Source organism: Macaca fascicularis, chromosome 8 (assembly GCF_037993035.2).
Source record: "Macaca fascicularis isolate 582-1 chromosome 8, T2T-MFA8v1.1".
Taxonomy (NCBI): Eukaryota; Metazoa; Chordata; class Mammalia; order Primates; family Cercopithecidae; genus Macaca; species Macaca fascicularis.
The window spans coordinates 11,284,795-11,308,104 of record NC_088382.1 but is presented as its reverse complement, the minus strand read 5'-3'; the positions used below and the strand labels follow the sequence as shown (position 1 = coordinate 11,308,104).

At 35.9% G+C, this 23,310-nt stretch overlaps 1 protein-coding gene across 1 annotated transcript in view; it reads left to right on the top strand.

The window, feature by feature from the left end:
* The window catches only part of TNKS (tankyrase), a 230,132-nt gene that overhangs the window by 46,753 nt on the left and 160,069 nt on the right, over nucleotides 1-23,310 (top strand). Inside the window, exon 3 of the mRNA XM_005562613.5 lies at nucleotides 14,937-15,032. Coding sequence (XP_005562670.2) covers nucleotides 14,937-15,032 — 96 coding nt within the window. The remainder of the gene's footprint in view (nucleotides 1-14,936; nucleotides 15,033-23,310) is intronic.

Genomic DNA, 23,310 nt, shown 5'->3' with positions numbered 1-23,310 from the left:
TTCCAGGTAGACAGAGAGATGCTTTGTTATAGTCAGTCTTATATTTATTCCAGTGTCTGCCTTATCTTGTAATAAATTGTTATGTGAGCAGATATTTCTGATTTTACAAATGTATTGTGTCCTGGATTAACTTTGTTCATTGCAAAAAGGATAAAATTGATCTGGGATATAAAAATCTGCTAGGTATACATACAGAATAATCTATACTTAAGTTATTGCAGATGTGATGTGCCTTTTTTAAAAAAAAAAAGTCTTGATTTTTTGTATTTATAAGAAAACTTGACAATAGGAGCAAAATTGAATTGGAAGATTCTTTTATAAAATTTCATGCCAGAGTTTGTCCATAAAGATTGAAGGAGATGCATTTAACTCATTAAATCACATATGGAAGAACTCTACCATGTAAAACTCAGTAATTTTATTCACATGGATGAATTTTTGAGTGGGCAATTAAATATTTTTTAATATCTCTAAAAATTATGTGCACAGACTTGTTTTGTCCTAACAGTCCTATGAGATAGCTACTCTAATATTGTCTCCTGATTTACAGACCAGGAAATGGAAGCTCAGAGAGGTAAAGGAGTTGCTAGGGTCCCAGAAGTCATGGCAGCAGAATGGTATTCTAACCTGTGCAGTTTGGCCCCAGAATCCAGCCTCTGAACTACAGCTGTGTTCTTAACTCTAACTATGGCATATTGCCATGGCAGACCTTGTAGAGAACTTTCTTTTTTTGAACTTTTAAAAATTTTTATTGAAAATTATGGAGTTTTTTGAGATGGGGTCTCACTTTGCCAGTCAGGCTGGAGTCCAGTGGTGTGATCATGGCTCCCTGCAGCCTTGACCTCCTTGACTCAGGTGATCCTCCCACTTCAGCCTCCCGAGTAGCTGGGAGTACAGGTGCACACCACCACGGTCAGCTAATTTTTGTATTTTTTTGTAGAGACAGGTCTCGTCATGTTGCCCAGGCTGGTCTTGAACTCCTGGGCTCAAGCGATCTGCTGGTTTGGCTTTCCAAAGTGATAGGATTTCAGGCATGAGCCACTGCGCCTGGCTGAACTTTTTTTAAAAAAAAGAAATGCAGTTTTTATTTTTTCCCACTGAGGTACGTGGAAAAGAAGTTAACATGTAATGAGGCACATAATTCACTGGGGTGAAATTAAGTCATTTGTTCCGGGTATGCTAGTCCCAGATGTTAACAGAATTCTGAATTTTGGGTCACTTTTATATGAAAGAGAAAGGCTTTCATATATGAAAGTATGACTAGAATCCTGGAATTTTATGAAATAGATAATCACTTCCCTATTTTGCGCAACTTGTTTCTACACTCAGCATTATTACAGAATCTAAATTAATAGATTTATTTCACATTTGTCTTATCCAGTGCTGTTACCATATTTTAATGTTAGTCATTTGATAGGAAGAATGATCCGATTTTTCTTTATTAGTTATGAAGTAATTTCTGTAAGCAAGAGCTTTTAAAAAGCATTGTTTTGCAAACATATTAAACGGCATGCATAAAGATCATTTTTGTCTGAGGATAAATATCTCATTATAAAAATAATTACACATATGTAATAAATATTAAAACAGTGTAGAAATGTGTAAAATAGAAAGTGGAAGTACCATTTATTTCACTCTCAGATACAACACTAAATTTTCCTGTTGTTAAGGTAGCTGAAGTAGTTTTTTAAATCTCTTTTATGAACCCATTTGTATATATAAATCTATTCACATATTTTTAAAACATGAACTTTAAATTTAACATGTGTTAAAACTTTGAATTTAACATGTGTTATTTCTGTAGCTACTCATTGAGGTATCTGCACAAGTATCTTCGCTCAGAACCAGTGCCTCTTTCCCCATCACCATTGTTGTATTGCCTCTTCTAGTTCCTTGGCCACACTTTTGAAGTCCGGAACCAGATGCTGAGCTAAGCTGGACCAAATTCTCTTTCATGATAATTTGGAGTTAAGATTGAGATAATACAGGCGTATATGTTTGTATATGAGGGGGATGTCTGGGAGACAGAGACAGACAGCAACACCTAAATTTTGAGACACATTTTTGCCTTTGCATTCAACGGGATACCTCTATTCTTTAATAAATTTTCCTGTTATTAAGGTAGCTGAAGTAGTTTTTTATCCTTTGTAATAAAAAAACTCTATTTGATAAAGTCTGTACTCAAAAAGATATATTTATAGACCATAGCACCTTAAATTTAGAAGGATATTTAGAGATAATTTTTACTATTTACTACTACTATTATCTTTTCGACTTATTTACAGTTTTACTTTACTGCTTTACTTATTTCTTATGTTTAGAAACCACATAAATCTTTCTCCAAATGAAATTTAATGCAGTAACCCAATAATATAAAAGTGTTCAGAGGGCTGGGAGAAGCATGGACCTTCATGTATTCTGCCTTGCATGTGTATGAGGAGGTGGGGATGGGTCCATAGGAACCTAAAGAGTAGATGTTCTCAAGCAGGGACAGTTTTACCCCTTAGAGGGCATGTTTAGCTATATCTGGGGACATGTTTGGTTGTCACAATTAGGGAGTGTTACTGGCATCAAGTGGGTAGAGGTAAGGGGTACTATTAAACGTAACGCACAGGACCGCTCCCCTCCATTAAGTGCATTCAACAGACAAGCCACGGCAAAAGCCCAAGCCTGACTACTTAGGCTGGTAAAGATGCAACAAGCCACTTGTAGGTTTAGCTAGTTGATTACTTATGTAGACAGCAAAAAGAAGGAAAAGCTAAAAGTACCAGCTCCCCATGATCTTCGTATCTCAGGTGACACTGAAAGGAAAAGGGCCAAATGACTGCATTGAGAGTTGTGGAATACCCTGTTTTGGAAGAGCCAGTAGAAGAGAGAGAGGTAGAAAGCCCCACGCCTCCTCACAAATGGGAAGTGATGAGACACTGCCTCATGACAGCTTCCCATCCTCTCTTGTTCCCAGAGTATCACAAGGCATTGAGCCAACACTCAGATTAACTGAGGTTCATGTCCTTATCATTGTAGCCTGTGAGGATACTTGCAGTCTCCAGAGCACTTGGTGGAGCCAGTAGCCTACACCTACACACACAGCAAAGAATTAGCTAGTCAAGAATGTCAGTAGTTAAAATGGAGAGACTATATTCTAGAGTAGCACTGTTCAACAGCAATGTAATGCCATACATATATGTAATTTAACATTTTCTATTAGCCACATTGAAAAGAAACGTGATATCAACTTAATGTTTCATGTAACTCAATGTATCTCAAGTATTATTTCAACATGTAATATGTCTAAAACATTATTAGTGACAATTTTAACATTATTTTCAACTAAGTCTCTGATATCTGATGTATATTTTATACTTAAAGCATGTCTCAATTCTAACGTTTTCATGATCAATACTTGATCTGCATTTGGGTTTCATAAAATTTGTAGTTGAAAAACTAGATTTACATACCTGAGGTGTCCTAAATATATTAAACATTTACCAATAATTGAATCAACTATCAATTTTTAAATTTAACTATGACTTTTTTTTTTTTTTGAGATGGCATCTCAAAGGGCCAAATGACTGCATTGAGAGTTGTTGTTCCTAATTTATATGTGAAAAACGTTTTCTACATGATTAATTAATTTATCCTGTTGGTGCTTCTTGAACGTGTAGATTGGAGTCTTCTGTTAGTTCTAGGAAAATCTTTGGCATTAGCTCTGTAAATACATACGTATATATGTGTGTATGTATATATGTATATATATTTTTAGTTTCAGTTTTTTTCTTTTCTTCTAAGACTAATTGCAGCATGTTAGGCCTTTTAGTTTCCATCTTTTATCCATTCTACTCTCTTTTTCCTCTGTATACTTCAATATTTCAGTCTTGGAAATACTGGTTGTCATATTTTCCAGTTCAGTAATTTTCTCTTTAGCTGTTTCTAATTGCAGTCAGACCCTCTATAAAGCTTTTAAAATACTAGTTTTATATAACGTAAAAATCAACTTATTGAGTTCAAAGTAATGAAATAAAGTGAATCAATTTTGAGTATACATTTTAATGAGGTTTGACAAATGTGTATACCCATATAATCACTACTCTAATCAAGATAATAGAACAGTTTTGTTTACTCCAAAAAGTTGTCTGGTGCCCATCTGCAGTCAATTTTTCTTTTTGTCAGCCATCCCCAGTCAACAATGATCTATTTTCTGACATTATAGATTAATACTCTGTTCTAGAAATATGTTCTTGTGTGCCTGGCTTCTTTTGCTCATCATGTTTTGAAGTTTTGGAGATTTCATCCCTGTTGTATGAAGCAAAAGCTTGTTTCTTTTTATTGCTGAGTAGTATTCTGTTGTATGACTGTGCTACAGTTTGCTTCAGATTTTTTTCAATGTTTGACTATTACAAATAAACATACACTCACTCACATGCAAGTCTTTTGTATGGACACATGGATTTTTGGTTTATTTGTTTCCTTTTGAGTAAATACTTAAGACTAAGTTTGTATGCTAGGACATACAGTAGTGTATATTTAGCTGTAGAAGGAACTGCTAAACCGATTTCCAGAATGGTTAAAACATTCGTTTGTAATGCCCACAAGTAGTGTATGAGAGTTCCAGTTTAGAATCTCCTCATTAACACTTGGTATTGCTAGTCTTTTTAGTTTGTATTTTTCTGTTGACTAATAATGTTGAGCATCTTTTCATGGGCTTATTAGTAATTTACATATCTTCTTTTGTGAAATGCCCTAGTCTCTTGCTCATTTTTCAAGTTGATTGATTTATAGAAGTTCTTTCTCTAATTTAGAAGAGTTCTTTATCTTACATATGTGTTGCAAATATTTTCTTCTAGATTGTGTTTTGCCTTTTCATGTTCTTAATGGTGACTTTTGAAGAACAGAAGCTCTTAATTTTGATAAAATACAGTTTATTGGTATTTTCTTTTAAGGCTTAAGTTTCTTTTTCTCCTAAGAAATCTTTATATCCCAAGGTCATGAAGATTTTTCTTTCATGTTTTCTTTAACACATTTTATTATTTTAGCTTTTATGTTAAGTCTGTAGTCCACTTTGAGTTAATGTGTTTGTGCGGTGTGAGGTAAGAGTTATTTTGTGTGTGTGTGTGTGTGTTTTTTCTTTTCTATATAGAGAATCTGTTGTTTCAGCATGATTTATTGAATAGGCTATTTTTCCACCATTGAGTTACTGTGCTTCCTTTGTTGAAAAGTCGTTGACTCCCTATATGTTGGTTTATTTATGAACTGTCTTCTGTTCCATTGGTCTATATACCTAAGTCTAAATAACATAGTTTTTCAATTAGAAATTATGCTTCATAACACAAAGCAGCTAGTTTAACTTGCAACTCCAATAATTGCACAAGTCCTATTGTATCTATATCTATTCTTATTCCAGTCCTGCACTGTCTTGATTACTAGAGCTTTATAATAAATCTTGAAATAAGGTAGTGTGAGTCCTTCAACTTTTTAGTTCTACAATTTCCCACTTGATTATATATACCACAGAGTATATCTGTGTTTCACTTCTTAAGACCATACTTTCCTTTAATTCTTTGCATTTATTTTCTTTAAGTCCTTGAACTTTTTTATAATTGGTGCTTTGAGGTCTTTGCTAACTAACCCTAACACATCTGGGCTATCCTGGGTGTGATTTTTAGTGATTTTTTTTTTTTCTTGACCAGATCACATTTTTCTTTATATATAATGTTTAATTTACATTTTTTATTCAGTAGTGGACATGGTAATCACTCTGTGATATTTACTAACTTCCTCTGAAGAATTTTATTTATTTGTTTATTTTTTTGAGACGGAGTCTAACTTTCTGCCCAGGCTGGAGTGCAGTGGCACGATCTCAGCTTACTGCAAGCTCTGCCTCCCGGGTTCATGCCATTCTCCTGCCTCAGCCTCCAGAGTAGCTGGGACTACAGGCATCCGCTACGACGCCCGGCTTATTTTTTTGTATTTTTTTTAGTAGAGACGGGGTTTCACCGTGTTAGCCAGGATGGTCTCAATCTCCTGACTTCGTGATCTGCCCGCCTGAGCCTCCCAAAGTGCTGGGATTACAGGCGTGAGCCACCATGCCCGGCCCCCTCTGAAGAATTTTTATTCTTGTTTTAGCAGATCACTTTATTGCTGGTTTAAAATCAACCTTAACTTATGGAGGTTTGGTTTTAAGCTTTGTTAGTGCGGATCTGTGGAAAGCCCAAGATGTTTCTTTAAGATTGTTTCTTCTGCAGACCTAGTTTTTTCTCAGTTTTGGGCTTTATAAAGTATTATGTATCTAGACTAGGGCTTATTCTAGGGCACGGGTTCTCAAATGTTTATTCTTTTTTTGCATTCTTAAAAATTATTGAGCATTCCACAGAGCTTGTATGTGGGTCATGCATATTGTATTAGATACTAAAACAAAGAAGTTTAAAAAAGTATTTCATTTAGCAAATAACAAACTTACTGCGTGTTAGCATGCATAACATTTTTTGAAAAATTGTTTTCCAAAACAAAAAATAGGTCCCAACAGTGGAATCATTTTACATTTATGCAAATGTTGTTAATATTTGACTTAATTGAAGATAGCAGGATTCTCCTATCTGCTTGTGTGTGCAGTCTTTTCTGATGGGCTTTTTGGGGTCGAAATATCTGAAGAAGATCTATATTTATAGTTAGAAAAGGGAAGAGTATATCAGTAACCTTTCCAATAATTGTGGATATTCTTCTCTGATTCCACATTCAAAGTGGTAGTTTTGAACTACCATTCAAAATGGTAGTTTCTTAGTGGCTAGCTGCAACGTGGAATCTGAAACCATGTCAGATAACCTTTTGCGCTCTGTAACATCACAATCCATTGGTTGTCTTACACATGGAAAGCATCTTTGCCTCTGTACCTACGTATGATTTTGTAATGATTTCCATTTGTCGTATCAAAAATAGTCGTTTCCTAAGTGAGGCCTAACTTGTTAACGTGCTGTATTATACTATATAAAATAATTACATTTGTTATTTTATATCCATGTCAGCAGAAAAGTCTATGAATTTGTGAGCGCTTTATATGTACTTTCTAATTCTTCACAGAGGATATTAAAAAAAAAAATCTAATGATCAATATTTAAGAAAATATAGTACTTTTACTGCTTCGTCAGGGGCATTCTAATGTGAAATCCTCCTTTTTTTTTTACTGCGTATATGTTTTATAGTGAAGAATGTAATAATCACTAATAGATGTTGATGGCACTGCCTTGATTTGTGTTATTTTAGTTTTGTAAGACAGGGTTTCACATTGTCATCCAAGTTGGAATGCAGTGGTGTGATCATGGCTCACTGTAGCCTTCACCTCCTGAGGCTCAAACCATCCTCTCACTTCAGCCCCACGAAGAGCTGGAGCCACAGGTGCGTGCCACCATGCCAGGCTCATTTGTTTACTTTTTGAAAAGACCAGGTCTCCCTATGTTGCCCAGGCTGGTCTTAAACTCCTAGCTCAAGCAATTCTTCCACCTCAGCCTCCCAAAGTACTGCAACTATAGGCATGAGCCACCATGCTCAGCTTGTGTTATCAGTAGTTTTATCCTCTGTTGCTTTTGTACCATCAGTGCAAATGTTAATAAAATGAAACAAGGGAATAATATCTTAATGTTATTATAAAAATAGTTTTGACCTTGTAGACCCTCTGCTCTCTGTTCTAGGTCATGGTGCTTATTCATAACTAACACTGGTGCTAAGGTGCGCCAGGTGTGTTAACAAGGTGGTTTTAGGTTCTCTTTACTTTCTCAAGGCCAGAATTCCAATTTCTTTCAGCACTGCTCTTTCTCTAGCACCTTGCGACCTCTGCTCACTCTGTTGTGCTCTCTGTCCTTAGCAGCTATTACCAGATAAGCCTCAGGGGTTTTGTCCTGCACAGGTACAGCCCACCTCAGCCATGTGATCCCTGGAGACTCCTTCACAGACATCTGGGGCCTGCTATCTGCACAGATCCCTCTTCTCTAGTTTCCCGTCCTACAGATTCCAGCCAATTCTTCTGCCCTGAGTTTGGATTTCTGTCTTCTCAGTTCAGTGTAACCACCATGTTCTGCTTTGACTCCTGTTGTGTTTATGTGGTGGGCAAATTGTTTTAGGCAGAGAGTTGGGTGATTATGGTACCCATCTTGCGAGTTTCTCTTCTTTCAGGGATCACAGTTTACAACTGCAGCTGGTTACTGCCTGCAATTAGTTGCTTCATCTATTTTGTCCAGTTTCATAATGTTTATGTCAGAGAGGGAAAGCTAGTCTGATACCAGTTATTCCATTATGGCTGGAAACTAAAGTTTCGTTTAAAATTTTTATTGTTATATTTTTATTTCTAAAAATTCTGTTTAATTCTTTTATAAATTTGCCTCATTATTTTTTATAGTTTCGTCTTTTTTAGATCTTTCAGCTTGTCTTTTAGTAAACGCAATAAGCATGGTTCTTTTTGTAATACGTGTCTTGTACGTCTGATACCTGAAGTTTTTATGGGTCTGTTCTTGAGTTGTCTATTTTTGCTAGTTGTAGCTTTTGCATTTTAGGTTATTTATGTGCCTCATTATCTTGGCTATACACTGGACATTTTACCAACTATTTATTTATAGGAGTTACTGCCAATCTGGGACCACCTTAAATCAAGCCTTAATTCAAGGCTTGAGATACCCTAGGCACACAAAGTTTCCAACCAGAGCTATAATTCTGTACTAGGACCAGTTCACATCCACTTTGTCCTCATCCTGAGGTATCACCCTTGTTTCGTGGGGAACAGTCTCATTATAGTCCTTACTTATGGGGGGGCTCTGGGCTTTTATTGCTCTTCCCCTTATTCCATGAGACATTGAAATGACATATTTTATTTTTCTTGATCAATAATTGCCTTCAGAACAATGACAGCTTCCATACATGTTTACCCTCTGGATGTCCTTTGCTTTTCAGCTTTCAGCTGGTAATTCTTGAACTGTCTTGTTAGCTCATAGATGATTTTAGAAGTTGTGTTTTTGTTTTTGTTTCAAATCTAGTTCTGTTCATTGTTTACAGCCTAAGGGATGATTTAAATAAGCTACTCTGCCATTACTGGAAACAGAAAATTGTGCCATTTAAATTCTAATTTAAATTCAGTGAGCCATTCTATATAGGATAGCACTGGTTACTTAATTTTTTTTTTTTTTCCTTTTTTTTTTTTTTTTTGAGACGGAGTCTCGCTCTGTTGCCCAGGCTGGAGTGCAGTGGCGCAATCTCGGCTCACTACAGGCTCCACCTCCCAGGGTCACACCATTCTCCTGCCTCAGCCTCCCGAGTAGCTGGGACTACAGGCACCCGCCGCCATGCCCGGTTAATTTTTTGTGTTTTTAGTAGAGATGGGGTTTCACCTTGTTAGCCAGGATGGTCTGGATCTCCTGACCTCGTGATCCTCCCACCTCAGCCTCCCAAAGTGCTGGGATTACAGGCGTGAGCCACCATGCCCGGCCTTGAGTTTTCATATTTACCGTTAGTGGTAAATCAATTTCAGATAGTTTGAAAAATAAAATACATTAGCTTGACTACTTTTATGCTATAATAAGTAACGTGTATTTTGGATGAAAAGATAAGTTTTCAAAAAATCTATAATGTATAAATATATACTGTATTATTACTGTATAATATATGCTGTAGCATACTATATATGCTATGTATACTGTATAATATAATGGCATATCTTATGTCATTATATAATATTATACCATTTTAATATACATGTTTGTGTAGAAGAAATTGAGTGTGCATAAACACAAGGATCTATCATATATTCCAGTTTATAAAAATAGTTTACCTCTTAAAGCTCATGTGTATTGGTAAAGAGTCTTATACATTGAAGGCTATACTATAGTTAAAATTTAGTCCTTTGATATTTTTCTATAAAATTAAAAATTTTCTTTGCTTAAAAAAATTCAAGGAACTTGGTCCTTTATGTAATTCCATTTTTGAAACTCAATTTAATAAATGTATATCTGTGTACTCTTAAAGAGTTAGATGCTGATAATTTTAGAGTAAAAACTTAGTAAAACATCTTTTGATAATTTACTCTAAAAAGCTTGCTACATTTTTAGCTTGGAAAATTCACATTGTCCCTATGTCTTCTGTCTTTTAAAATCAGTTAATAATGCCTGCAGTTGAACATAATTTATTATAATAGCACTTTATAATTTTCTAGGAATTTAACAGAATGAGTCTTTGTATGAATGTAGAAATATTTTGTTTTTATTTGCAATAATTAAAATTATGCAAATGCTTAACTTTAATAGTTTTAAAGGATGAAATTAAACAACATAGCTAAAATAATACATGCTGAATTTGGCTCCCCGTGGCTAAATGCCTGTACCAGAAATGGGAAAATCGTGTGTCCTCCTTGCCATAGCTCATTTGAAAATGGTGTTTGAATTTTGTGACCCTACCTTAGTTTTAACCGTCTTGCTATGCCAGCTGCTACATTTTCTCCGCCCCTCTTACCTGGAAAGGAGATAAATAGAGTGAGATGCATTTGTAAAGCAATTAGAAACCACCTGCTCTCTGGAATTTGAGGTTTGATAATGTCCCAGTGGTTAAAGATAGTATAGGGGCCTTGTGAATGGCCATAGCGCCCTTGAATTTATGTACTGAATGCTACTCAGATTTTAGTTTCCTTCTTTTTCTTTCAGACCTTACTTTGTACATTGTTGGTGTATTTTGGGAACTTTGCTTCAGGTATTTGTGCTACTTTTTAAAAATAATATGACACTATATCATCAAGTAATGTGCTACTTTTTAAGAAAAATCTGTTTTATATTAGTGTGCTATCAATGCATACTGATTTTACAAGATGAATTTCTAATTTTGTTTTGTGTTAATGGTCACATTTTTTTATTCTCTTTGATGGCTCAGAGTGTTGAAAACAAATTTTGAAGCATCCAGAATTGAGTCTTAGATGCCACCACTTTGAGTACAGTGTGGCATTCTTGAAAGCTGTTGTTACCTTTGCCTCATGTATGTGCCATTCTTCTGGTATTAGGAAATAGTCCCACATAAATCCCCATAGAGAACAGTGTGAAGGATCAGATTTGAAGGCACTTTAGAAAGAAATTCTATTTGAGAAATTGCTTGGGGAATATTATAGTTTGGGACATTTAAGAATGTATCTGACAACTTTCAGTGCTGCTGGTCTCAACTTTTAGTTTTGTTTGTTCTTTTTAAAGAGTTAAGATAAATGAAAACCTTTCTATTATTATTTTTTCCATTTTGATTCAGAGGGTGGGAGAATAAGAGATTCTATTTGAAGCAGCTCTTTTTTTATTTTTACTTTTTGAAGATTTTAGATCTTAATGCTTCAAGTCTTTGGCTATAACTTTAAAAGCATTATCAGAGATTTGACACTGCTCCTAAAATATGTAGAGATCACCTTATCAAGTTTAGCCCCTTTATTTTAAAAGTCGTGAGAACTGAGGCCCACAGAATTTCTTGTGTGCCCTGGCTCAGTGCTTCTCAAATTGTCTGTGGTAGATGGGTTTTCTTTTTTCCCCAATGCATGACAGACCAATAATTTTGTAAAATATAAATAAAAAGAAGTACCGGAGAAGGTAATTTTGAAACAACAGACATACTTCTAAATACCTTCAGTTTCTGTTCTTACCTCATTGTAGATGGATTATAAACAGTTCTGGGAATGGAATTTTGTATAATATGCTTTGTATAGCATAGACCTGGGAATGGAACTTTGTATAATATGCTTTGTATAGCATAGACCACATTTATAGTGCTGCCCAAGGTCAGGGTTCAGCAAATGTGGTCCATAGGCCAAACCCAGCCTATCTCTTGTATGGCTTGCAAGGTAAGAATTGTTTATATGTTTTTTAATTTTTTTAATCAAAAGAAGAATAATATTTTATAAATTATATAAGATTTAAGTTTCAAAGTCCTTAAGTAAGATTTTATTGGAAGGTAGCCATGCTTATTCATTTAAATTTTATTGGAATGCAGCCATGCTTATTGATTTAAATATTAATCTGTGGCTGCTTTCGCACTATAATGGTAAAGTCGAGGGAGAATGAGGACCCTTGAACAATGCAGGGGTTAGGACTATTGAACAACGTGCAGTTTAAAATTCGAATGTAACTTTCTCCCGCAAAACTAATAGCCTACTATTGACCAGAAGCCTTATTGATAACATAAACAGTCAATTAACACATATTTGCTATGTTATATGTATTATATGTTGTATTCTTACAGTAAAGCAAGCTAGAGAAAAGAAAACATTTTTAAGAAAATCACAAGGAAGAGAAAATGTGTTTGCTGTTCATTAAGTGGAAGTGGATCTCCATAAAGATCTTCATCCTCATCATCTTCACACTGAGTAGGCTGAGAAGGAGGATGAGGAGTGGTTGTTCTTGCTATCTCAGGGGTGGCAGAGACAGGTACACTCAGTGTAACTTTTTCAGACTGAAAAAAGTCTGCATATATGTGGACTCATGCAGTTCAAACTTGTATTATTCAAGAGTCAGCTATAGTTGAGACAGAGACCAAATAGTCCATAAAGACTAAAATATTTACTATCAGGCCTACTACAGAAAAAGTTAGCTGACCCCTGCCCTAGAGCAAAGCATGGAATTAGTCGTCACTGGTAGAGTTAAGAGTACACATTTTAAAATGTGCTTTAAATATTATGGTGAGCTGATGGGGATTGTCAAACTCCCTGCCCAGCACCTTTGCATACCACTTTATGTTCTGATTCAGTCCTCTTGGCAATCTTGTAACCTCTTATGAAAGGTGGGTAAGTTTAGACCCCTGCTGATCTAATGAGGGGTTAGATACCTTACTTATCCTAAAAGTCTTAACTTGACTGAGTTTTAAATTTTTAATTCATATGTGATGAATTAAATATGGTTAACTATTTTCTGATGTGAATTTTATCATCAGCATCTAGTTTAGAAAATTCAGCTGCTTCTTTCCTGTTGCTGCATTACTTCGCTATAGATGTGTCTGTGTTCAGGTCTAATTAAAGAGATAGGCATGACTTAAACATATTTAGAAAACATCTATTTCAAGTAAATGTTTACTTATTTTAATGTCACCTAAAGTACAACAAAACTACAACTAAACTGTAATGACAGATTTCTATTGCAAAATAGGCAAGATATGATAGTTAAAATACTGGTTATAAAAAGAAGGATTGAGGTTTTAGGAGACTTTGGAGAAACAGTGAGACTTCCACTATTTTACTTCTAGCACTCAATAAAACTGTAAAATGAAAGCTCCCATCATACGATTGTCAAACTCAGATAAAAATATTCCTTTACTTTTTGTTTAAAGCAGGTTCTGAAGTTCCTGAAGTATGCCGTTAAACTCTGCTTTTCATAGTAGCTATTATTTCTTCTGTTTTCTTCCCTTTTGCATGTGATCACTCAGCAACTAAATAAAGATATAGTTATCAGCTTGCATTTGATACTTGAGTCTGCTTTATTATAAAGACCCTTTATAAGCCAAATCTTCACATTAGAATTTCTTCCTGGAATTAAAAAAAAATGTTGTTAAATAGCTATATCCATTGTGATGAAAGAGTACACTTTGATATTGTGGCACTCGCTGTTTTATTCTACTGACTCTTGAATCAGTTTATAAACATCTGAAAACAATTATGTTCATTGTTTGCATTTGCATAGAAAATAATACAGAAAGTCTTTGTAAGATCTCACTGCATCTTCTCAAGCCATAGCCGGTTTTTATTGTCCCCAGTCTGAAACTCCCCAAGATGTAATGTCTGAGATGCACAGGCTCACCTTCCTAGCAGTTGTGTCCTGGTTCTGGATAAGGCTGTTGTTTGTCCATTATAACAAAGCCATTGATTTTATGGCTAATGCCTTCAAGGAAAAGGAAGAGCTTTGTAAACAGAAGGACTTATTGCTTGGTAATGTATGAGTATTACCTTCCAAAGATTGCTAAAGAATGTGTGTGCTTTAGCATGGAACTGTCATGAATGAATGAAAATTTGGGACTCATCAACGGTAGTGGCTCATAACTTACAATTGAATTTTACTTACTGGAACAACTTTTTAATACATTCATTTATTTAATCATTGTTTGGGTAGAATTACAGCAACAGTCTCCTCCTCTCATGCCCTCTCCACCCTCCATACGTATACACACCACATACCAGATGTGGCTGATAAATGTTTTGGATTAATATATCTGGATTTTACTTAAACAGTGATTTTCTCTTTTGTAGGAACCTCCATATTTAACAATTCCCAGTAGCTACTTTTTACCCAATATGGCAGGCATTACATTCATGCCTTAGGATATATTATAGTGATTGAGTTTCTGTTTCTAAACATTTTTGATGGAAAGAATGAGTATAGGAGGCAGTTCCTTTTCGCAGTTCCACTCCAGGGGACCAGGGTTACACGCATTACTGTGTCTGTTAAACTTCTGGAAGCAAGTCAGTATGTTATGGTGAGTTTCATGTGCAAGTGGTGAGCCACTAAAAGGCTTGCACAGTATTATAACTATTCTGAGGAGAGGAAGCGTTTGGAAATTCAGCAGTAAGGCAGCGGCAGCAACAAGCAGCCACAGTGGTAGTAAAGAGAGGGCAGGTTCACAGTTAGCATATTTCACAGCGTGAGCCAGCGAGCACATAGCTTCCCATACTGCTGCTTGAAGGAGGCAAACCAAAACTCTACATTGCAAGATTTTTCTAGTTTCGTATTTATGATGTTAAGTCATGTGATAATACTGTGCCATAAGTTGCCAACTTCATTTTACTCTGGAGAGGCTCTTTTGCTGCAGTGCTTTTTTTCTTTTTTTTTTTTTTCTTGAAAGAGAAAAAAATTGTGCAATGTATGTTTATGCCTACACCATGCCGAGACGACACTTACCAGTAAATAATCTCTGTATCCCAGAGGTAAGATATTGTTTCTGCTTTCCCTGCACAGTGCTGCTGCAGCACGGAGCTGATCCAAACATTCGGAACACTGATGGGAAATCAGCCCTGGACCTGGCAGATCCTTCAGCCAAAGCTGTCCTTACAGGTAAGAACACAGAGAGCTACCGAATGAGTATATCTGTGTAACTCCTTACTTGATTTTATAAAATCTTGTTATGCTCAATTTTTCTTTTCACTGATGAAACTAAGCAAATATATCTGCCGTTATCTACTACTTTAATATTGATTTGCTATCTGTCTCATTAATTGGTATGCTGTCATAGCATAAGCAGTAAGATTGTTGGTCTGCTTAGAATGATAGCATTAAATCATAACATCTTTTACTCGTATTTTAGTCCTTTTTATGGTTTATATCGTAATTTTTCTGTACCTCATCCTCTCAGTTGTTTAAGACCTTTACTGTTGAGCAAGCAAGGGCATTTATATGACTATAAAAGGAGTTTTGATTGGAAAGGCAACCTGCTGCCTTATTCCTTGGATCGATAGTTAAAGAAAATATGCGCTGCCCCTCCCTCGCCACCCCGTTTATACTTGAATCATGTGTTTTCACTTTCACCATGATAGCTAAGTTGTTTTTAACTGAGGCATTTATTATCTTTTTGCTTCAGATAATGCAAATTTGTGGCTTAAGTGTTAGTTTTATTAAAGCAAAGGCCAAGAACCAGCAAAGAGGAAATGCTAGAATGGAAAAGATCTCTCATAACAATATAGAAAATAGTGCTCTAAGTGTTTTCATTGATCTTCATTCTCAAAATGCTGCATTGGATCTATTTTAGTTTTTATTCTTAGCATCTGAGTCCTGCTGCCTTTGCCCTCTTTTACTTAACTGACCTTTGTAATGAGCCTCTGTCACTGCTGTGCTAACAGTATTGTTTTAGGCTCTGTGAAAGTAAATGACTTTTAACTACCTTTTAAATTTGCCCATGGTTGAAGAAAATACGTTTTTTGTTCTTGTTTAAGTTTAGAGTTCATGGTGTGAAAATTTATTAAAAATACTGAGGTGAAGGGAAAATGTTTATGTACAGAAAGCTTTGAAAATCTATGGAATTTTGCTTAATTGCTCTGCATAGAAAAACAACTTTGCACTGTGCTAAAATTAATATAATTATTGCTCAGAGTAATATGATTTTTCTCAATTAATCAAAGATTAGTGTATTTAGTTGCTGAATAACAGTAACATACACTACAGTAATAAACCTACTTAAATTAGTGTAGATAAGAAATTTAAGTATAAATATACAATTTTAAGTAATGAAATTAAAATACATAGCCTCGGGCCTGCTCAGATTCTACAGCTTTTCAGTCTCTTAACAAAGCCCTGGGCAACAATAACAGCTTTAGAGTGGTCTGTGACCAAAGGAGAAATACAGTGCATAGAAACAGGGGGAGATTATGAATGCTGAGCAAGACTCTCTCTATATCTAAATGTCCTCCCTCTGACCTTTCCTTCTCTCCAACTCTCAACACCTGCTTTGTCCATTTGTTAGATACATTTAATATGACAATGCTTTTAGATCTACTTTCACTTTTTAAAAAGGCAACATTTAATATAAGTTATTAACAAGAAACTCTCTCCTAATTTGTAATGAATTTCCGGGGAAACTGTATTGCATGTTGTTCGTTTGGGAAAGCGCTTTGGGACAATCACTCATGGAGACACAAGATTCCTGGAGGACAGTATCACATCTACTAAAATTGATTGGAAAGCCATCTAACACTACTTTGCTTAGATAGGAAGATATGAAAGTCTTGGTCATAATACTGATTTTGTTAATTGTTTCAAGAATATCTACTTTTTTGGAAATGATATACAGCTTTTCAGATGTGATTTAAAAGGAAAAGTCTAGTAATATGGTTAATTTTGTTGAAATATAAACCAGTTCTATTTCTACATTCATGTTATGTAATGCAGTGAAATAACACTTAGGTGAAATGTATCCCAAAATGTTTTTCATACCGTACAGGTTCTCTAATAAGCAATTCTTTCCAGTGGAATTATGGTGAAAGAATTATTTCCAAAGCTAAATTTAAAAGATTAAACATTAATTTTTTTAAAGGATATCTTTTGAAAGGAATGCCTTGGAGTTATTAGAGATCATTCGGAGTAACATGTCATTCTTTATTTTTATGCCAGATGTAATTGTAGTACCCTTACTTACCTTGAGAGTGAAGTTTTCATTCTTAAAAATTTTTTCTTTAGGAATTTACTGCTGAAAATCTCTTTCCAATATCTCATCTTTTTATGTTACTACTTTTGTGCATTAGCCTAAACTGTGTATAAGTATTTATGTGTTTTCCTTAAAGGCAGTTAACAAAGTGACAATCTCTCTCTCTCTCTCTCTTTTTTTTTTTTCTTTTTTTTGAGATGGAGTTTTGCTCTGTCGCCCAGGCTGGAATTCAGTGGCACAATCTCATCTCACTGCAACCTCCACCTCCTGGTTTCAAGCAATTCTTCTGCCTCAGCCTCCCAGGTAGCTGGGATTACAGGCGTGTGCCACCACGCCTGGCTAATTTTTGTATTTTTAGTAGAGATGGGGTTTCACCATGTTGGCCAGGCTGGTCTCGAACTCCTGACCTCAGGTGATCCGTCTGCCTGACAGTCTCTTTTTATAGAACATTTAAAAATATGTGACTAATACCCTCTTATGCATAAGAATGCATTTTTTTTTTTTTAAATAAAACTATACAAAGCAACAGTGTACCCTTCATTTTGCAATTAAGGGACCCTAGCATGTAGCCATTGGTTTTGGAGAGTACACTTGGGTATTTAAATGAGAAGACTTACTCAGAGTGTCTCATCATCCTCTTTGCTGAATTATTGAGTAAGGGAATGATAGGCTTAGAAGAAATCTTGAAGGCTTTCTTTTGTTTTTCTGCTAATGACTGAAGTTCTGGTCAATAAACTGAAGGACTTGGAGGTATTTAGGTTTTTTGTTTGTTCATTTTTTTGTTTTAAACAAGGGTATGAAAAGTCAAAAACAACCTATGTAAATGTTATTGAAGAGCAGTTTTTGTGTGTTTTGATTATAAATTTTTTAAAGTAACATACTTTTGGCCCTTTTTTTTCTGATTGTAAAAGAAATACATTCATTTGGAAATTGAGAGAAGCAGGAAAAGGATGAAAAAGAAAAATCATTTGTAATTTTGCTACTTAGAGATAACATTTTGGTGTACTTTATTTATAAAATCTTCTCTTCTGTGAGTATCCCACACTCTTATTTCTCTTTAATCAAATCAGCCTAATGTGTTATAACTGCTTAATAATATATATTTTTCAAATTTAGTTACATGAATGTTCCCAAAGGCATTAAGTGTTTTTCTACAACCTCAGTTTATAACAACTTCATAGTACCCTTCTATGAGTATATTTTAGTTTTTTGAGTGAATTCCCTAGTGTTTCACATTTAGGTATGTTGTTTTCAGTCTTTATTCTTCCTTGTGAATTTAGAGTCATTTAATCATTCTATTGGAAGTGTGCTTCACCAGATTCAGTCTTAGCATCCATGGACATGGTAGATACCGCTATGCTTGACTTTGAAATAAGGAAGGTTTGGAAAATAAAGAGCTTTCCTTTTTAAAAAGGCTGCACTGCTTGTGGTATTATGGGAGAGCCACATTTAAGTTAAAGGTGGCTGACAAAGGGAATGTCTGTTGAAGAGGACGAGAGAGTAGGGTCTTTGTTAATCATGTAAAGGAGAGTCTGGGCAGAGTGGAAAGGATAGAGGGAGCAGTGGAAAGTTGAATCAAAAAAAGAGGTAAGAACAGATTGAGACCGAGAGTTTGGAAAAGGATAGATGACCAAAGGAATGTTTATCGTTGACAGGACCAAGGATGATGGGGAAGTAAAGTGAGTGAGTTTAGATGGTCACAGGGTTGCTAAGATAGTTGATGATCCTAGTATTTTCCTAGTATATTTAGGGTTAAGGGAATGGGAAGGAGGATATATTTGCATTCAGGTGTCTCAAGAATAAATTAGCTTTAACCTGGATTCATTGCACTTCTGAGGAAATCCAAATCTATGATTGATCCGTAGCCTCCAGTTTCTCTAGAAGGAATCAGCTGTGGCTCAGGCCACCAGGCAATATTAAGGTATCTGGTGTGTTCTTGCTGAGACTGGCTTAGTGAGTCAGCAAAATCTGAAATCCTTTGCTTTTTTTTTTTTTCTACTGAGTGCCTCCTACTGCCCTTCAGATAAGACCAACATCTTTAGCATAACCAGTGAGGACTTAAGTGATCTGTGCCCTGACCACCTAGTTTTGACTACTAGATTTTGCCGAAAATTTGGAACTCCTTCCTTTTTTTTTTGAGACGGGGTCTCGCTTTGTCGCCAGGTTGGAGTGCAGTGGCGCTATCTTGGCTCACTGCAGCCTCTGCCTCCCGGGTTCAAGCGATTCTCCTGCCTCAGCTTCCCAGGTAGCTGGGACTATAGGCAGGCGCCACCATGCCCAGCTAATTTTTGTATTTTTAGTAGAGATGGAGTTTCACCATGTTGGCCAGGATGGTCTTGATCTCCTGACCTTGTGATCCACCCGCCTGGGCCTCCCAAAGTGCTGGGATTACAGGTGTGAGCCACCGTGCCGGGCCGGTACTCCTTTCTTTGCCTCACACTTTGTATCCAACCTATCAGTAATTCAGGTCTACCATACTTTCAAATCCCCAATCTGACCATTTCTCACCATCCTCACAACGCTGGGCCATACCTTCATCCTCTGTTTCATGACAGCGGTAACCTCATAATGGATCTCTCTGCCACTACTTAAACTCCACTCAGTTCTCCTCACTGCAGCTAGAATGGTCTTACTAAAGCATAAATCAGCTCTATTTTCTAATCAGAAAATTCTTTAGTATATTCCCATAGCTGCTGAATAAAATTCAGATTCTTTAACCGTGGCCTGTCGGGATTTGGCTCCTGCCTTGTATTTCTCTGATCTTGTCTTCTACTGTATTCTCTCTTGGTCTCTTTGCTTCAGCTCCAGCTGGTTGCTTGCTGCCCCTCAAACAGATGACCGCTTATTCTGTGTCTGGACTAATTTACTGAAGTAAATTAGTAAGCTATTTACTGAAACTGGAACGCTTCCCCAGTTCATCAGTTAAATCTCTAGTTCAAATGTCTACTCCTCGGAGAAGGCTTCTTGTCCCTGGTGCCATTAGCCTACTTGGTTTCCTTCATGGAGTTACTGGTATCTGGCATTGCATTGTGGTGGTGATGTTTGTCCCAGTAGAATGACAGCATCACAAGGGTTCGGACTTTTGTCTCTCTTGATTACTTCTTTATGCCCAGGACTTAGAAGAACACATAAAATGATCAATGAAATAAATGTCTAAGGTCCGATTACTGGTAATTGGGGGCAGCATATTTTCCAGGTCATATAAATATTCATTAACCATTACTTATTTGACATTTTATGCCAATAGTTTTAATAAATTTTTAGCTTCCTAAAAGTAGTTTTGAATTGCATATAGTTATATACATTTCTAAAACATAAGTGCATTTTTAAAATGTTTTAATTGGTAAGACGGATGAGGTTTACTGAGTTTTTTTATCAACAGATTTCTCAGATGGCTCTTATGATTGAGAACATTCCAATTCTGGAAAGATGAGGCTGCTTGCAGCTGTCACATCAGACATCCAGATGTCAAACCGAGGCCTTATGTTTGCTTTTTTTTTTTTTTTTTTTTTTTTTTGAGATGGAGTTTTGCTTTTGTGGCCCAGGCTGGAGTACAATGGTGTAATCTCGGCTCACCGCAACCTCCACCTCCTGGGTTCAAGCGATTCTCCTGCCTCTCAGTCTCCCAAGTAGCTGGGATTACAGGCGTGCGCCACCATGCCCAGCTAATTTTGTATTTTTAGTAGAGACGGGGTTTCACCACGTTGGTCAGGCTGGTCTCGAACTCCTGACCTCAGGTGATCCACCCACCTCAGCCTCCCTAAGTGCTGGGATTACAGGCTTATTTTTGTTTTTTTCTTTTGGCCATTGTTGTGTTAGTATGCGGTTTTGCGCATTAGCTATACTATAGCCTGGCATATTGCATACCATATGTAGTACATGTTTTACTGTCAGACTATATGATTACTTTTCTCCTGCTGTTAATCTGAACTTAAAGAATTACTTTTCAGGTATTAGAAAGTCTAATTATACAGACTGCATCCTAAAAAATAAACTATAAGCAGAAATAAACCTTACCTTATTGAGAAAAGTTGTATATTTATCTATCTGAATTTTATTGGGGAAATTATTAAGATGAATTTCTGATTTTAAAACATTGCCTTTAGTATTATAGCAAAGGAAGTTAAAAGGTGTTACTGCTGAAACAAAACAATGTGAATACTCATTTTAAATATATGTTAAAATGTTAATTTCTTGACTAAGAAACTTAATAGTTTAATCTTGTATAATTTTGGACATGAGTAGGAAAATTTAAAGTTTGTTATTAAAAGTGGTTGACTTTTTTGAAATTTTTAAAATATGAAGACAGTTTAGGAGAAGAATATAAAACTCATACCTTTTTAAAAAGATTATATCTGACATAAGAGATTAATTTCAATTTTCAAGTGTTGTTTGCACCATGAAGAAACAGCTAAGCCAGTTTTTTTCTTTTTTTTTTATTAGCAGCAGGTATTTGTTTCATAGTTCATATTGAATTTTTAGATTCTTGCAGCAAGCCAAACTTTCTTTTAAGAAGTTAGTGTTACATAAAATACAGTGACAATAATAATAGCTGACACCTCCTGAATCCTCCTTTGATCCAGGTGCTGTTTCAAGGGCGTTGAATCCTTACAATGAAGCTATGAGGTAGATATTGTTTTTATTTATTTATTTTTTTAGCAACTTTTATACATTCACTTTTTTTTTTTAAATTAATTTATTATTATTATACTTTAAGTTGTAGGGTACATGTGCATAACGTGCAGGTTTGTTACATATGTATACTTGTGCCATGTTGGTGTGCTGCACCCATCAACTCATCATTTACATCAGGTATAACTCCCAATGCAATCCCTCCCCCCTACCCCCTCCCCATGATAGGCCCCTGTGTGTGATGTTCCCCTTCCTGAGTCCAAGTGATCTTATTGTTCAGTTCCCACCTATGAGTGAGAACATGCGGTGTTTGGTTTTCTGTTCTTGTGATAGTTTGCTAAGAATGATGGTTTCCAGCTGCATCCACGTCCCTACAAAGGACGCAAACTCATCCTTTTTGATGGCTGCATAGTATTCCATGGTGTATATGTGCCACATTTTCTTAATCCAATCTGTCACTGATGGACATTTGGGTTGATTCCAAGTCTTTGCTATTGTGAATAGTGCTGTAATAAACATACGTGTGCATGTGTCTTTATAGCAGCATAATTTATAATCCTTTGGGTATATACCCAGTAATGGGATGGCTGGGTCATATGGTACATCTAGTTCTAGATCCTTGAGGAATCGCCATACTGTTTTCCATAATGGTTGAACTAGTTTACAATCCCACCAACAGTGTAAAAGTGTTCCTATTTCTCCACATCCTCTCCAGCACCTGTTGTTTCCTGACTTTTTAATGATCGCCATTCTAACTGGTATGAGATGGTATCTCATTGTGGTTTTGATTTGCATTTCTCTGATGGCCAGTGATGATGAGCATTTTTTCATGTGTCTGTTGGCTGTATGAATGTCTTCTTTTGAGAAATGTCTGTTCATATCCTTTGCCCACTTTTTGATGGGGTTGTTTGTTTTTTTCTTGTAAATTTGTTTGAGTTCTTTGTAGGTTCTGGATATTAGCCCTTTGTCAGATGAGTAGATTGCAAAAATTTTCTCCCATTCTGTAGGTTGCCTGTTCACTCTGATGGTAGTTTCTTTTGCTGTGCAGAAGCTCTTTAATTTAATGAGATCCCATTTGTCAATTTTGGCTTTTGCTGCCGTTGCTTTTGGTGTTTTAGACATGAAGTCTTTGCCCATGCCTATGTCCTGAATGGTACTACCTAGGTTTTCCTCTAGGATTTTTATGGTATTAGGTCTAACATTTAAGTCTCTAATCCATCTTGAATTAATTTTCGTATAAGGAGTAAGGAAAGGATCCAGTTTCAGCTTTCTACTTATGGCTAGCCAATTTTCCCAGCACCATTTATTAAATAGGGAATCCTTTCCCCATTTCTTGTTTCTCTCAGGTTTGTCAAAGATCAGATGGCTGTAGATGTGTGGTATTATTTCTGAGGACTCTGTTCTGTTCCATTGGTCTATATCTCTGTTTTGGTACCAGTACCATGCTGTTTTGGTTACTGTAACCTTGTAGTATAGTTTGAAGTCAGGTAGCGTGATGCCTCCAGCTTTGTTCTTTTGACTTAGGATTGTCTTGGAGATGCGGGCTCTTTTTTGGTTCCATAT